The sequence below is a fragment of the Eleutherodactylus coqui genome, chromosome 13, assembly GCF_035609145.1.
Source record: "Eleutherodactylus coqui strain aEleCoq1 chromosome 13, aEleCoq1.hap1, whole genome shotgun sequence".
NCBI lineage: Eukaryota > Metazoa > Chordata > Amphibia > Anura > Eleutherodactylidae > Eleutherodactylus > Eleutherodactylus coqui.
In genome coordinates, this window is record NC_089849.1 from 65613119 (window position 1) to 65630606 (window position 17488).

The window sequence follows — 17488 nt, forward strand, 5'->3', positions numbered from 1 at the left end:
TTATTGATCCATCGACGTCGCTGTCTGAGGGCTTGTTTTTTGCGGGACGAGTTGTATTTCTCAATGGTGCTATATAATGTACTTAAAAAAAGTTTAAAAAGTGCAGTGAGATGGAAAAAAAACGAAATTCCGCCATCTTTTGGTGCGTCTTGTTTCTACGTTCTACAGACTGCTACAAAAATGGCCTGATAACTTTATTCCATGGGTCAGTACGATTACTACGACACCTAATTTATATATTTTTTATTGCTGTATTACTTTTATTTTTTTTCAAAGATATTTAATTTTTTTAAATTATTTTCTGCGCCATCTTTTGAAAGCCATAACCTTTATTATTTTTCCGTCGGTATAGTGGTGCGAGGGCTCGTTTTTGGCGGGACGTCCTGTAGTTTCGTTGGTACCATTTTGGAGTACATACAACTTTTTGATCGCTTTTTTTATGTTGTTTCTTGGAGTCAGGGTGACCAAAAAAAGTGCAATTCTGGCATTCTTTATTTCCTCTTTTTGGCAGTGTTCACCATGTGGGGTAAATAATATTTACTTGATAGATCGGACTTTTACGGACGCAGCGATACCAAATATGTATTTTTATTTTATTATTTAGATTATTTTATTATAAATATGGTAGAGGTGTTTTTTTTTACTTTTATTACTTTTCGTTTTTTTAATTGCTGCTGTCAGAATTGATGGCGGCATTTAAATGGTTAACAGCTTTGCTGAGCGGCGCGGGCTTATCGGAGATGTTGCGGCTGTAAGAAACAGCCATCGCCCGTGATATATGGAGCAGGATCGACCCTAGATCTATCTTCATGCATACCCTGTCCTGTGGTGTTTAGGGGTTAAAGAAGTATTCTACAGTATTGATGACCTATCCCAGTGTTTCCCAACTCTGGTCCCCAAGGCACCCCAACAGGTCATGTTTTCAGGATTTCCTCAGTGTTGCACAGGTGATGTAATTATTGTCGGTGCCTCAGACATTGCCACAGGTGTTCTTACTATAGGATATCCCTAAAACATGACCTGCTGGGGGTCCTTGAGGACCGGAGTAGGGAAACACTGACCATTCCTCAGGATCAGCTGATCTCAGCTCCCGTACTCAGTGCAGTAGGCCGGGTGCTGACAACCTCATCCGCATTAGGGTCGGAGCCCGAAGTGTCATAGAAGGTATAACTTCCATTGATTTCAAAAGGAGTAAAGCCTTCTATTGTACTTCTGGCTCCAACCCCAATGCAGGCGTCCGACACTGCAGCAGTGAGTATGGGGGTTGAGATCAGCTGATTGCCAGGAGACCCAAGCGGTGGACCCAAGCCGATCAACTATTCATTCCCTATCCTGAGGATAGGTCATCAATACTGCAAGGGCTTAAACGCTCAGAATACCTCCTTAACAAAAGCTTGATGCCATGTTGGTCCCTTTTTTAACTGATCCTTTAGTCTTGTTGGCCACTTTTTTCAGCGCATGGGTGTAAGGAGACTTATAGGTCATAGAATGCTCTCTGGAAAAAGCCATGAAAATGACTGATGGAATAATCCTCCATATTAATTCCATCGCTCATTTGTATGACTTTAAAAGTGAAAAAACATTCCAACTTTTAAAAAGTAACACATGAACAAGCCAAAAAGAGCACAATGAACTAAAATGTGCAATTTATAGACTTAAATCTTGAGGAATAAACTTAATAGGCAAATAACTTGTCCCTGGTAGCTCACATCTGGTCCCTTCCCAATCTGCAAGATTTAAAAAATAAAATTAGAATATTCACTCCACAATCCACTCTCCCCAATCCCTTTATTCGCCTTCCTGGTAGCTAGGATCAGTACTTGTCTACTAACCCTTTCCAATCCAATTTGTATCCTGGTTTTCCTAGGGGGCTTACTCTTTTTCTGCTGTTATACAACAGCGTTATCTGCTGGCTAGAGCCAGTACTGCATGAGGTGACACGTTGGATAGGCTCCGACAGCAGAGAGGCAGGCAATATACAGTAAGAGAACCTCAACAGACGTCTTCCAACATCGGAGCTGTACAGCCTTAAATCATATGTCTTTAGACGTCAGACAGTGGATTGGAAAGGGTTAACATATTTCCATGCCTCCTAAGGACTATTGCACCAAAGTTCTGATCTGAAATCATGAAGAGTTGATCTGAGATCAAGTAGAAAAATGTTGCACTAAATGTTAAGTTTGTGATTGTGGCTCAAATCTAGGTTTTTTTTTGATTCCTTGATTTTGGCGTATCAACAAGTTGAACTTAGTTTAGCATCCAAAATCCAAGATGGTGGACTCAACTGGTGGCCTGATGGACTTTTCCTATTTGGTGAAATTACACCCACATTTGCTGGTAACGGCTATGCTTCTATGAATGCTGGAAAGATTGCTATGAGTGCTGGGAAGATCACCTGACTACAGTCACCAATCGCAACACATTTCTTCTTGGTTTAATCTTTGAACGCAGTTCAAGTGATCTTAGTTTTGCAAATCTTGAGTCAAAAAGTGTAAGTGTAACACTTTTTCCTTAAACAAGGTTCAACAGCTGATCAAAGTTTAACTAAACTTGGATCATCAGGATGGCTGATACAGCCAGCCCTTAATCATTCAGTGTGTTGAGGCATTCTCTTATAAAATGGTCCTCAAGGGGTGTGGAGTTATACAAATAGCTCCCATAGTGTCATATTTGGGAGATGTTGTGGGCATTATTGAAAGGACATGGGGAGGTACTTAAAATATACCCCAAACTAGGATTCAAAGGTTTGGAGGTATGGTTTTGGACCAGTCTTGGGTCCATTATAGGGCTGGTTGCAGTGATCATGCTGTTGATCCAGGTTTAGTTAAAATGCGTTCAGCTTTTGAACTTGGTTTAAGGAAAAAGTGCTGCACCAACACTTTTTGATCTAAGATTTGCACTTGATCTGCGATCAGAGTTTGAATTTGAAAGAAATGTATCGCACACAGTGATTGGTGACTGTAGTCAGGTGATCTTCCCAGCACTGGCTTAACTATAGGGGATGTGGTTCCACCCGGGACTAGAAGCCTTAGGGGGCCCATAAGGCCTCTCTTCTCCATATAGGGAACCCAGTACTATGAATAAAGCATTATAGTTGAGGGCCCTATTACATGTTTTACATTGGGGCCAAGGAGCTTCAAGTTATGCCTCTGCGTTAAGGAGTTAAGAGAAGTTAGGGGGCCCCAAGATAAACTTTTGCACCCAGGCACATGAGCCTTTATCTACGCCCTTGCCTCCCAGCATTCATAGCAATAGTAAAAACAGGGCCATTACCAGCAGAAAACATAGAAAATCATATCAGGCTATCAGCCTCGTCCACCATATTGGATTTTGGCTCCTAAGTTCAACTAATTTGATCTGCCAAAGTTGGGGTTCAAATTGAATCTAGATTTCAGCCAAGAATATTTCACCATGTTGGTGAAACATTTTTCTACTTGACCTTAGATCAACTCTTGTTGACATCAGCTCAAAACTTTCCCACCTCTATCTATACAGTGCAACCTCCCTTTTAATCACATCCTAATTATGCTATTATCATTATGCTAATACATTTTACTGTTATCTGTGAATTAACTCATAAGAATTGCCTCTTGCAGCAACTGAAGTCTGCAAATGAACGTCACATTGGGTTGTCCCATTACTGTTTCTGAAGCTGGGCCCCTCAGAAGGCTGATGTGACCCTGTCTATGAAAATGACTCAAAAGACACAACAATGACCCAAGGATGTTCACAAAATCATGGAGAATGTTATCTATTGCTAAATAGTGACTCAAACATATACATGCCACTTGTCAAAGGGTTTCTCTATAATGGATAATCTCTACTTGGTAGAACGGTCTTTAAGAGTTTTCATGGGACTTTCGAAGATAGCCAAGCACCTGTACTTGGCTATCTCTGCAAGTCCCATTAAAATGAATGGAGCAGTAGTTTGCTTCCGTGACCACCGCTCCTTTCATTCAGGGATATTCAGAAGCCCCATTGTCACTATTGATGCAGATCCCAGTGGTTGGACCCCACCAACCTCACAATTATCCTCTAAACATGAATAGGGGATCAGTCTTTTCATGAGATACCCCTTTCAATACCTCTTTTTAACCCCTTTAGCAAACAGTATGGAAAAAAATATCCACTCGGGAGTCTGAGACAATAATGCTCATGAAATATTTTAAATGGGAATCTCAAAATTTTAACTGCATTTACTCTTTAGGGTTATCTTGATGTGTCCTATTTAGAAATGATGGCCATTTTAATATTAACTATTTAAAGTGACTCTGGGGCGTGGGGACAAAATTATGTCCTGGAATAGGTGAAGTAGGGGGTATATTACCTGCAGATGTTCTTCTTTGTCACCCCTCCAATCCTCCTGTTTAAGGCCCTGCTTTCAGCTGTCCAAGATGGCCATTGCCATTTTCTTACCACCTAATAGACTGTACTTTGATTGGCCAGCACTGATTGTATGAGCAGCTCTGGCCAATCAGAAAGCAGGCATAGTGCATTGGTAGTCTAACACTATCAATGCACTGTGGGCATTAAGTATTCTGAAGATTGTGTCGGTCATCTCGGATGACTGAAAGCAGGGCCTGGCGAATTGGAGGGATGGCGGAAAAGAATATCTGCAAGTAATATACCCCTCCTACTCCGGTGCCAGGACAGAATTTTGTCCCGAAACCAGAAGGTCGTTTAAACGGTTAAAGGGGTTGTCCCGAGGCAGCAAGTGGGTCTATACACTTCTGTATGGCCATAATAATGCACTTTGTAATATACATTGTGCATTAATTATGAGCCATACAGAAGTTATAAAAAGTTTTTTACTTACCTGCTCCGTTGCTAGCGTCCTCGTCTCCATGGTGCCGACTAATTTTTGGCCTCCGATGGCCAAATTAGCCGCGCTTGCGCAGTCCGGGTCTTCAGCAGTCTTCTATGGAGCCGCTCGTGCCAGAGAGCGGCTCCGTGTAGCTCCGCCCCGTCACGTGCCGATTCCAGCCAATCAGGAGGCTGGAATCGGCAGTGGACCGCACAGAAGAGCTGCGGTCCACGAAGACAGAGGATCCCGGCGGCCATCTTCAGCAGGTGAGTATGAAGACGCCGGACCGCCGGGATTCAGGTAAGCGCTGTGCGGGTGGTTTTTTTAACCCCTGCATCGGGGTTGTCTCGCGCCGAACGGGGGGGGGGGGTTAAAAAAAAAAAAACCCGTTTCGGCGCGGGACATCTCCTTTAACTTTCTTAAAAAAAAAAAAACAGCCTATTTTTAGTTGTACGGAGCAGAGGATGAATAGGGTGTTCTCCTTTCTCCTCCTTGTTGATTACCAAAGTCATTTGGGTTTGCCATAGCACAATGAAGGGTATTTATAAGAATTCTGCCGTGGAACATCAAGTCAGCAAAAAAGAAAGATTTATGGAAAATGAATCAGGGAAAGCTATTGAACTATGACTTAAAAAGCGAATTCTGAAGAAGAGGATGTCACCAGGCATCTGACAGGCACATGTCTACAATATCACATATTGCTGAGGGCAAGGACAGTGAGGGAGTTAGTCTGCAAGATAATAACCAAAGCATAAACATGGATTAAACCTCAAGTATACTGAAAGATGGCTCACTGGGTAGCACTGCTACATGGACCTTCCCGAAGGGCCTCCACCCTTACAAATGAGGTTTCTATAGACATTTGATTATCCAGAATATCATATAATCCGGGACCTATCAGGTCTCATAGATGTATAATTAAAAGAATTGGACCTTAAGTGTATGAGTACAGTAAAGGCCATTAATGCAGGCCCAATGGGATAAAGGGAGCATTGATATTCTGGATCATTAGAGAGCAATATAGAAACCTAACTGTATAAGAGTAGACAACTGTTAGGAAGAGGGTCCAACTTATATGAACTCTTAACCCTTTCCAATCCACTGTCTGACGTCTAAAGACATTCTGATTGAAGTTTGTACAGCTTTGATGTCGGAAAACGTCCGGCAGGGTATTCTTACTGTAGATTACTGACCGCTCTGTTATCGGGGGCCTCTCCAGCATGTCACATACCGCAGTACTGGCTCTAGTCAGTAGATGGCGCTATTGTATAATGGCAGAAAGAAAAAGCCCCCTAGGAAACCCTGAATCCAAAATTGGATTGCAAAGGGTTAATATGCTATTATAGCTACCCTTTTTTTCAAAGGAATTATCTTATCGATTCTCTGTACTCAGTATTCTTCTTATGGACTTGTGATGTTCCCAACTAAATTACGGGGATATTCTGGAGATTGAAAGTTTTTGCAAGTTTTCACTCATCCACTAGATGGGTGAAAACTGATAGATTTGTGGGGGTCTGACTGCTGGGACCCCAACTGATCCCAAGAATAGGGGGCCCCTTCCTTCTCACTGCAAATTGCTTCTCCCAGTGATGACTGATACAAGCTGAGCATGAGCGGCCACCGCTCCATTCATTGCCATGAGAATGATGGAAATAGCCAATTGCTTTGTACTCGGCTATCTCTGGCAGACCCATTGGAAATTAATGGAGTAACACTGCACATGCGCAACTGTTGCTTCATTCAATCTGACATCACTGTAAATGGGAGTAGAAACCCCACAGTGAGGAGGAAGGGTTACATAGGTCCCCCATTCTCTGAATCAGTGGGGGTTGCATTGGTTGGACCCTCACCAGTCTATCATTTTTTAACCATTTACCTAGTGGAAGGGTGTAAACTTGAAAAAAACTCCAGAATACACCTTTAGAGCTCTGTGCTGGAAGCAAATGCCAGATCGGACTTTTTGGTATATTGGTTTTTATATTACAGAATTTTTTCACTATATATGCAGCAAAATACCTTTAATCTGGCATCTGGTAATCCAGAAAGTTTAATAATCTGGCATTGATGTCCAGTACAGAGCTATAATATAATGGGGAATATCACAAGACCTGAAGCAGAAAACCAGAGGAAAAAAAAACTACTCAACAGCTGGCAAGGAGCGGAGAGGGGGCAGTGATGCTGCTAGGAGTCTATGGGACTGGCTGGCATATTCCTGGCTGGGAGATAGTTCCATAACTATCTTTTCAGGCCGGCGTAAAAATGGCTGGCCAGAATGCGCACTGTATGCGCTGTCTTCTCCGGACGGCCGTTTACGCACCGGAAAAACGGACATCTGAACTGAGGCATTGGAAACCAAAGCATCAGTCAGGTAGCGTATATTGGCTGGCCGTGAAAACACAGCTGAAATACACTCATGTGATTCCAGCCTCATAGTGTAAAAAAGTAGAAACTTTTGGCACCCCACAAATATGCACAAAAATGTGTGACTTTTTACACTTTTAAGCCACATTTTAAAGTGTGTGTGGCTTGGCAATGGGGCAAATTTGCACAAAAATGTATGATTTCTACACTGTTAAGGCACTTATTTTAAAGTGGGTGTGGCTTGCCAATGGGGCGTGACCATTCACAGCCTATGTATATTTATCATAAAATACTCAAGAAACTGGCATAAATTGTGGCTCAAATTGTGGTGTAGATTTGAGTTCTGGTGCCCTAAATGCTACTGTGTAAGACTACAGCCTTTTATTCTGAAGATTATATACCCTTGTGCGACTGTTTATATACTTTGCTATAACTCATATCTTCTAATCCATGTTTGAGAATCTGGCACCCATTAGGTCCCATTGATGCTGGATAAAAGGAGTTTTACTGGATGGATGGATGGATGGATAGATAGATAGATAGATAGATAGATAGATAGATAGATAGATAGATAGATAGATAGATAGATAGATAGATAGATAGATAGATATGAGATAGATACTGTAGATATGAGATAGATAGATAGATAGATATGAGATAGATAGATAGATAGATAGATACATAGATATGAGATAGATAGATAGATAGATAGATACATAGATATGAGATAGATGGATAGATAGATAGATAGATACATACATACATAGATATGAGATAGATAGATAGATAGATAGATAGATATTAGATAGATAGATAGATAGATAGATAGATATGAGATAGATAGATAGATACATAGATATGAGATAGATAGATAGATAGATAGATAGATAGATAGATAGATAGATAGATATGAGATAGATAGATAGATAGATAGATAGATAAATAGATACATAAATAGATACATAGATATGAGATAGATAGATACATACATACATAGATACATAGATATGAGATAGATAGATAGATAGATAGATAGATAGATAGATAGATAGATAGATATGAGATAGAAAGCTAGATAGATATGAGATAGATAGATAGATAGATATGAGACAGATGAACAGATAGATAGATAGATAGATAGATAGATAGATAGATAGATAGGAGATAGATAGATAGATAGATAGATAGATAGATAGATGATAGATAGATAGATATGAGATAGATAGATACATACATAGATATGAGATAGATAGATAAATATGAGACAGATAGATAGATAGATAGATAGATAGATAGATAGATAGATAGATATGAGATAGATAGATAAATAGATAGATAGATAGATAGATAGATAGATAGATAGATAGATAAGATGCCAAGAACTAGAGAGTAGAGCTAGAGAGCAAAACGAAAAAGAAGTGAGGAAATGAATGGTTAAAAGATAAAATAGGAAGGAGGAGGGCTGGAAATGGAGAAGTAGCTAGAGAGTGCAAGTCTGACAGAACGAAAACGCAGAAAGAAACCAGAGTTGGAAAAAAAAGTTGTGAGACGCAGACAAAGAAAAAGCTGGAAAGAAGATGGACAAGGAGGGAGGAGATACCCAGAGACATAAGTGTAATCAGTGAAGAGGGAACATTAAAGGGTGAATGACAAAAGTAGAAGGAGGGAGTGAAAAAAGGAAAAAGTGAGAGGCAGGGAGCGATACAGAAGGCTAAAGGAGTGGAAAGGGGAGGACAGAGCAAGTTACCGCCTCCCAAACAGGGGCAGAGAGGCCGGGCTGCAGATGAACTGATGCTGGGGGAGTGATGGACAAGGAGCGCATTTCAGGTAGGGAATATTACTCCAAAGTTTATTCTGCATTTACAGTTTTTAACATTTTAACCCCAATTCCCTATGTGACCTATTAAGTCCTGATGGTACAGAAGGTCACCCTAGGACACAGCCGAAGGACAAGATCTCAAGACTTTTTAACCCATGCAGCTGCAGTAGATATTTGGAGTAATGCAGTAAACCTTCCAATGCAAAACAGAGCTATTTGCATATATATATACATATGTATGTGTGTGTGTATATAGATATATATATACATAATCAGAATATGTGGCTGCCATTACCTTGCAAGCTTTGTGATGTATCAAAGATTGAATGGGAACAAATGCAAATTGATACCTTCACGATTGCACTCGTCCCAGTAAAACTACTTGCATTCATCTTAAGAAAAACCGAGGAGACTTGAAGACTTTTATCAGTTGCAAAAATGTTGTCTTTTATTGTGATCAGCCCTCCCTTTTCATTCTTCGTTTTCTTACAAAGTTTCTTCCTCTTCTTGCGGCACCTCCTAACTTCCTCATGGCTTCTGGTAATTGGGATATGAGGGAGGAGTGACTTAAGACCCTATCTGAACCCACTTACTATTCCTTCTCTTTTCCTTTGGGGCTTCATTTTCATTGACTGACCACCCGATAAAAGAAACATTGGAAATCTGCTTGCTTTGCCAGCCACAACTTGGCATTGCAACTGAACATGCTACAGAGTATAGGCGTGCTGAGTAGGACTGTACACTCAGTGTCCTACAAAGCGTCTTCTGTCTGAAAGCTGACCAGCCGAACCTACTCCTGACTGCACCAACAAGGGTTTTCTTCTCCACAACCAAGTGTGATCCTTTCTCGCTTGTTGATGTGGGTTTCAGGGCATTAAATCTTGTTCTGTACATACAGACATGGGCACTGTCACAAGTAACTTTCCAGGAGTTAAAGGGTTTTTTGAAAGGGGAGGTCCAGATTTGGTCTGCCACGTGAGCAGATAATACTGAGAATCTTAATGGTGTAGAAGGACGGACCTGGTGGACCTGGTCACAATCTGCATCATTACTGTGTCATCGTCTGGACTTTTGTGCACTTATGGGAAATTGTCCTTTCTTGTGTTAGTCACTGTAAGCGATTTCATAGATCAATGAGGAAAAATGATAGCAGGAAGGAAGCAGATGGCATTATATTGGCCTTAGAAGAACAATGCAGAAAGGCTGCACAATGCTGGAAAGTACTTGCAGTGACAAGGATCACATTCGTTGCCATCAAACTTGGACCAATAGTGTTAATAAGAACTTAGACTTTGTTACATTCCGCATGATAACTGCAAAGATCTAAAAAAAAAATCAGAAATCAGCATGTGCAGACCAAGCCATCACCAGGAGGATGTGGTCACCAAGGAATTGCTGTCAGCACATTACTCACAGACAGGCAGAGGGCGGAGGCGCAGCACGTACAGCTCTGCTATGTCACCGGCTGCTCCACAATGAACTGGTGTCTGTAGTAGTAAATGCAAGGAGAGGTTACCATGACATATCATTGAGCAATGCATGTACCCGGCTAAGAATAGGTATGTTGTGTTCAGTCCATTGCACCCAACTGCATACCTAGTCTACTCTACAGGGTATGTCCTACTCAAGCACAGGTGGTCTGCATGAGATCTGACATGCATTCACTTACATAGCATATATATACTCCACAGCTCTGTGGAGAGGTTGTCATCACTTATATTCATCCCAGTCCGCATGGGGGCTCTCAACCTAGCTTCCAGAATAGGTGTGTTTTTTGGAAGGTGGAAGTAAACTCAAGAAGACATAGAGAGAACATACAAATGTTACCTTTGGTCAGCTTTTAAACCGAGGGCTACAATAGCTACAGAGCCACAATGCTAACCACTGAGCCGCCTTGCAGGAGAACTACAGATAGCAAGGCATACAAGTATGTCCAAATATGATAGATAGATGGATAGATAGATAGATAGATAGATAGATAGATAGATAGATAGATAGATAGATAGATAGATAGATAGATAGATAGATAGATAGATAGACGGGAAGATGGACGGATTGATGGATTGGTAAAAAGACAGATGAATGGATGGATGGTTGGTTGGTTGGGAGGACAAATGGATGGAGGGATGGGAGGGCGGACAGACGAATGGATGGGCGGGAAGACAGATGGACATACAGATGGATGAATGTATACGTAAGAGGATGGATGGGAGGATGGACAGATAGACGGATAGATGTATGGGTGTGAGGACCCACAGACAGAAATACAGATGGATGGACAGACAGACGGATGGATGTATGGGTGAGTGGACAGACAGATGGTTGGATGGGAGGACAGACAGACAGATGGATGGATGCATGGATGGGTGGACAGACGGTCAGACAGACGGACAGATGGATCGATGGATGAGATGACGGGCGAATGGATGAATGGATGGGATGATGAACAGATGGATAGATAGATAGATAGATAGATAGATAGATAGATAGGTCAGATACACAGGGCTGTACTGTACATAATGAGAAATTCTTGTGTGAATGTGGATTTGTTTTTGTATCGCACGTGACTCCTTTTGAAGGGGGAATTCCACATTCAGTTATTTCCTGAGATGCCAATAAGAACTCTCAGAAGAGTTGGGATCTACAGTCTGAGTTGGGAAACCTATTCCCTTACCACACCAAAGGAAGCTGGTTCTTAGCAAAATACCACAAAGCTTGTTCAGAGCTGGGAAGTTATTACTTTGATCTTTTATTTTGTTACAGTGTATCGGTTTGCTTCCTTGATCATTTCTGGTAGCATTTGTTTTACTTATTTCATCACTTGGTATATTTAAAAACAATCAGCCAATGGCACATGTATCGTATTGATGTGGTCTGTTTCTTCTTGTCTGTTTGGCATAAACATTGGTGGCCCCTAAAATTATCTACTGTGCTTGCAGTTTAGCTGCACTGATTGTTTGCAATGGAGGTAGGAATGCATTGATAATAGGAACCTGTTGACTGCAGTACCATCACGGCAAGATATATCCTATGAGCAACATGTGGAGATGCATGCGGCCTCAGTAGGTAAGAAGGGCCACTGCCAGCTTGAAAGGAGTCAGGAGCTTCTTGTTGTCTATTAGTCAGAACTTAAGGGGCTGAACTCAGGCCAGGGCCAGGCCTTAGGTTGCTGCTCTGTGCTCTACCTTCTTATTAAGCACCATATAGAGCTCAAATAATAAAATCATGTACTATACAAATAACACTGTCCGATCAATAAACTAGAAGTATTTGCAACCTCCTGGTGCCCAAGTCATCAGGGCCAGCAGTCACCTGACTCCAGCAGAAGTCAGGTGACTGCTGCAGCCAATTACAAGCTGTAGCAGTCACCTGACTTCCGCTAGGGGTAAAGAAGATACTCAACTCTGTCCTGGGAGGCTGAAAAGGTGAGTAAGGTCTCTTTTTTATTTTATGCCAGCTGTTAGAATTTTTCTTATAGTGGTAAAACCCCTTTAAGGCTAGCTGCATACAGCAGAGCTGGATTCCAGATGCGGAATCCGGCCCTGACAGCAGCTGGCGACCCTGCGTACCGGTTTACTTTCGATTTCTTCTGTACGGCGGATGGCTTACTTAGGTAAATATAGACGGTAATTATAATTAGACTGTTCCCCCAGCATGTAGAATGCTATAGACTCTAGCTAATGATGTGCTGATGCATCATGGGATTGAGAAGACCTCCAGAGTGTGACAGTCAATCAGGTGAGGGGTAGTCTGGGATGAAACAATGTGTTTCCACTGTAGTAGCCCTTTAAAATACAATGTATTTACAGCTGCTATGCAGATCTATGTGTCTCCATAGTTAAAGTATACATACAAACCCTGTGTACCCAAATGTCATGTTCCCTTCCATCTGTCCCCTACTTTTGCGAACATACTGACATATATACAGTATGTTCGCAAGCAGTAAGGTTCAGATGGAAAGGAGTTTGACTGCAGGTTCAGACTACACAAAGTTTGTTTGTAGCCTGTAACCACGGAGACACAGAAATGGGCATAGGAGCTGTAGATGTAACATAATGCTATAGGACAATTTGCAAGTGGGTTCATTTTTGGTTTAGATACATTGGAGCAGTAAAAAAAAAATGGTTGCGCAGGTGACATCGCTTATGATCCCCAACTTTTAGTGTTTTCCAGTTCGCATTCTGCTGATGTCCAAACAGATCTGCTATTACATTTATTACTGTAATTGCTTACATAAGGGAACCAGAGCAAGGCATACAGAGAGCGAGCACAAGGGACAATGAGCTCTCCAATTAGATCAGTTGCCTATCATTTGCTTCTTCCCTTCCTGGTGGAATGACGCAGAACAAATCACTCAAATGTTTTTCAATTATACTTGATCAAATCTGGTTTGCTCTACGTTATTAGATAATGTTAAACTGAACAGAGAAATAAAGGGAGCTCCATCATGCTGCCTAACACATCAACTCTTCTGATGCTGCTTATACCAGAAAAGATGGGTAGATCTGCTGGTGGGAACATAACTCGGCTCATATCATCTTAGGGGGGCAATTAGCACTCACTATTCTCTATACTTAGAGGGCATCTAAGAGATGCTCCAAACAGGTCAGTTCTGAAGGCCTCCCTTGGGTGGAGGTCGGGCTCTCTGGCGGGTTCGAGCCTGTGGGTACTGTTAGTGGCGGGCCATATCTGGCCTATCGCAGGAGTGCATCAAGATAGACAATGGCTTGCAGCCAATAACGTCCTGGATGCCCAACATCTTGCTCCTTTAATAAAGAGTAAAACAAGTCACTGAAGCAGTCTGTGAATCTGTATTATACATCTGATACTTTGCAAGTTGCGTTCTGGTGGTAAACAAATAGTCTCTTACAAATATAACTCAAAGTGGGCATCCAAATCATGAAGGATTACTTGGCAGCGATCGATAGGTCGATTGGCAGGAATCGTTCTTTGTAAGACAGGTAAACAGTTCCTGATGCATGACACAACCAGAGTCCGTGACTTAGTCCTCTGGTGCATGAAGGATTGCTCTTTCTCTTATTTCTGGGGGTGGTGGGGCATGAAGTGACCGCAGGCATTTGGCTCCTCAAAAAAATACAGTCTTTGCCTGTTTGGGAGTTCCTCACTAGACAACTACTCCTTCTGTGGGCCAGATACCAGCCCTTGTATGTAGGCTGTGCCGAATGGCCTGGTACGGAACCAAGCTGGCAGCTATTCTTTCCTCTCTCTTCAGCATGCAAGGCCATTCCAGGGGTTCGGGCACAAAATCTCCACCGGCAGCCGCTGCATCTCTGCTAGCGTACTCAGCTCTGACACATTATCTAGCGCCCCAGAATTTCCAGGACCTTTTCAAACATGTGATCACCCAACAGCCAATCACAAAAATAGTATACCTTTACCTTGAAAAAAAGGAACCAAAAGCAATAACACTGAATAATCACTAGAGGTCAGTATTCATCCACAGTTTAACGAAAATATCAAAATACAATATCTGAAAACAAGAAAACAAGATAATTACAAATGTGACACGCTCCTTCACAACCACCCCCTTACAGTTCCTCATTGTCTTCCAAACTACCACACAGAGTTGCCGCTCATGAAAGGAAGAGGTTGAATGCCCAGACTGTCCATTGGGCTGCGTCTGGTATTGCAGCTCAGTCCTTTTCAATTGAATACAATACTAGACAGAGCCCAAGGACAACTATGGCGTTGTTACAGGGAAAGGCTATTCTCATTTCAGAATACCCATTAAGCTTAGTTGAGATCCCGTTACAAATGACAATTGTCATCCATCCAGGTAATGGGTGCAGGAGTGTAATTGCTTTTGTAGAAGATGAAGGAGATTCACTGGAAGTTGTCCACTGCAACAAATAATACACTTTGTACTCTACAAAAATGACATAGTTGGGGCGACTACACTGTATATGTGCAAGACCAAGTCCTCTAGATACTCTCCTTAATACCATAATAATACATGTGCAGCCTGTTCTCTACTTCCAGAAGTCACTTTTTTCTGCTTGCCTCTAGCCTGGAGGTTGGCAGACTTCCATTGCTGCCATCAGTACAATATAGTACCTTTTGCTAATTTAATAAATGGCCTAAGAACAAGCTTCAATAATTTTATTTCTATGTAAAAAACAATGTTAAAGGGGTTTAACCATCTTCTAATGTTATGGTATCCCAATTCGATATGTCATAAGATTATGGGAGCCTCCCAATTTTGAGAACCAAAGCACTGTTTTGCAGGCAGATGTGATGGGTTACAGTGCTCAAAGGGGTGTAACAAGGTTACAAGTTATACCCTATCCACAGGATAGGGGATAACTTGTTGATTGATGAAGGTCTCACAACTGAGACTCATGCCGATCTTGACAATGGGGGTCCCATGGCCCCCTCTGTCTCTCACTGCAGGGGTTACTTCTCCTCCCGCACTGATGTCAGAATAAAGGGAGTGCTGGCAGAGCATATACGGATAGTGCTCCATTCATTTCAATGGGGCTGAAGAAATACCCAAGCGCTTGCCACTTGGCTATCTTTGCAGTGCCATTGAAAGTGAATGGAGAGGCAGTGCGCTTGTGCAACCAGTGCTTCATTCAATCTCCTAAGTGAATGCGGTTTCATCCGAAGTTCTGCAGTAGAACTCACCCTAAAAAGTTGTTTATGGCAACCTATATTTTCTCAATGGACTCCAGGGGACTACAAGTCGTCCTAAACAGCTTTGGTTTTTGGTAAGGCTGACTTGGTTTTTGGTAAGGCCAATAGCTATCCAGTTAATATTTTCTACATTGGTCAAGCCAAAGGTGTGGTACACAGGGGGCCACTGTATCTCTGCCCCCAAGGGCCTACAGATATGACGCAAACACCAAATGAATTTTCATTATCCTATGCTATTGGTGTAGCCATTGTTTATGATGACTGCCAGGGAACACAAATGGTGTAGGTGCACCACAATAACACCATAGCACACCTTGCCAGAGTCAGTCCTTGCGATGCCACACCTGTACATACACCCGGTTTTTGGATTGATTTTTAGGGTATAGGTAGGGGAATTCTCTCAGCCGCTCACATGTATTTTCAGAGCTCTCCTCCTGCTAAGTAGAGCTATTTCCATAGTAACAATACAAGGGAATTGTAGGTTCATCATCATCGGATTTTGCTACGAGCAGGGAAGTAGTGATAGGAGGTGCAGAGGTAGTTTTTGCACCTGAGCCCTAGTGCCTGGGAGGCCAATATTGTAGATGGCACATCATGGTTGGTGGAGTGAGGGCTTGTTACTGATTTGGAGTTGAGGTCTGGTAGTTTCAAGTCATTGCCATCACAGGTTGATACAAGGTCATCCCTTCCTGTATTTGTTTATTGTTTATGGTTTTAAGTATTTAGTATATACCAACCATAAACAACATAAAAGACCAAAATACTCAAAAGTAACCAACATATTTAATATATACACAATGCAGACATTTAAAACTGCAATTTAATAAACCAGTTTTAATCTGAAGTGAGCTGCAGTAAGATGCGCCAAATTCATGAAGAGGTGCACATCACGTAATACATTTGGAGCATAACTGGCTGTCAAATATGAAATCTATACCAGCTTTGAACTGGCAAACATATGCGCTATCATGGATGCCAATTTCTTGGAAAAACTATGCACTGTGGTGTGATGGCCACAATCAGGAGGTGACATCGCGATGTCAACCCCAGCCTACATGACCATACCTTCGGCACTGATGAATGACTCTTTCCCGTCAGTGCAGAAGTTCCCTTAGAAGAAGAATCACTCAGTATTTAAGATTCCCTTTTCTTCCCTGCTACAATGTTTCCTGTGGGGTATGGACTGATTGGATAATGAGGAGGTGTTTCCCCTAGTTGGCCAATCAGTCATAATGGGAGTGTATTTTTTCTGCGTCTGCCTTAAAGGGGTTGTCCCACGCCGAAACGGGGTTTTTTTTTTTTCAATAGGCCCCCCGTTCGGCGCGAGACAAAACGAATGCATGTGTAAAAAAAAACAAACGTTTAGTACTTACCCGAATCCCCGCGCTGCGGCGACTTCTTCCTTACCTTACTAAGATGGCCGCCGGGATCTTCACCCACGATGCACCGCGGGTCTTCTCCCATGGTGCACCGTGGGCTCTGTGCGGTCCATTGCCGATTCCAGCCTCCTGATTGGCTGGAATCGGCACACGTGACAGGGCGGAGCTACGAGGACCAGCTCTCCGGCACGAGCGGCCCCATTCACCAGGGAGAAGACCGGACTGCGCAAGCGCGTCTAATCCGACGATTAGACGCTGAAATTAGACGGCACCATGGAGACGAGGACGCCAGCAACGGAGCAGGTAAGTGAATAACTTCTGTATGGCTCATATTTAATGCACGATGTACATTACAAAGTGCATTAATATGGCCATACAGAAGTGTATAGACCCACTTGCTTTCGCTGGACAACCCCTTTAACATGGGTGCTGGTTATTTTCCTGCCTGAGGTGTTTGGTGTGGCAGTGGTC

The 17488-nt window shown here is 42.3% G+C and overlaps 1 protein-coding gene across 3 annotated transcripts in view; it reads left to right on the forward strand.

Moving 5' to 3' along the window:
* Positions 1-17488, forward strand: part of SEPTIN9 (septin 9) — a 266768-nt gene that overhangs the window by 74572 nt on the left and 174708 nt on the right. The window contains exon 1 of one of the 3 annotated variants that reach the window (XM_066587590.1): positions 8879-8992. The exons of the other annotated variants lie outside the window; for them this stretch is intronic. Coding sequence (XP_066443687.1) covers positions 8971-8992 — 22 coding nt within the window. The 5' untranslated portion in view covers positions 8879-8970. Of the gene's footprint in view, positions 1-8878; positions 8993-17488 lie in introns of those variants that run through there. 3 annotated transcript variants of the gene reach the window in all.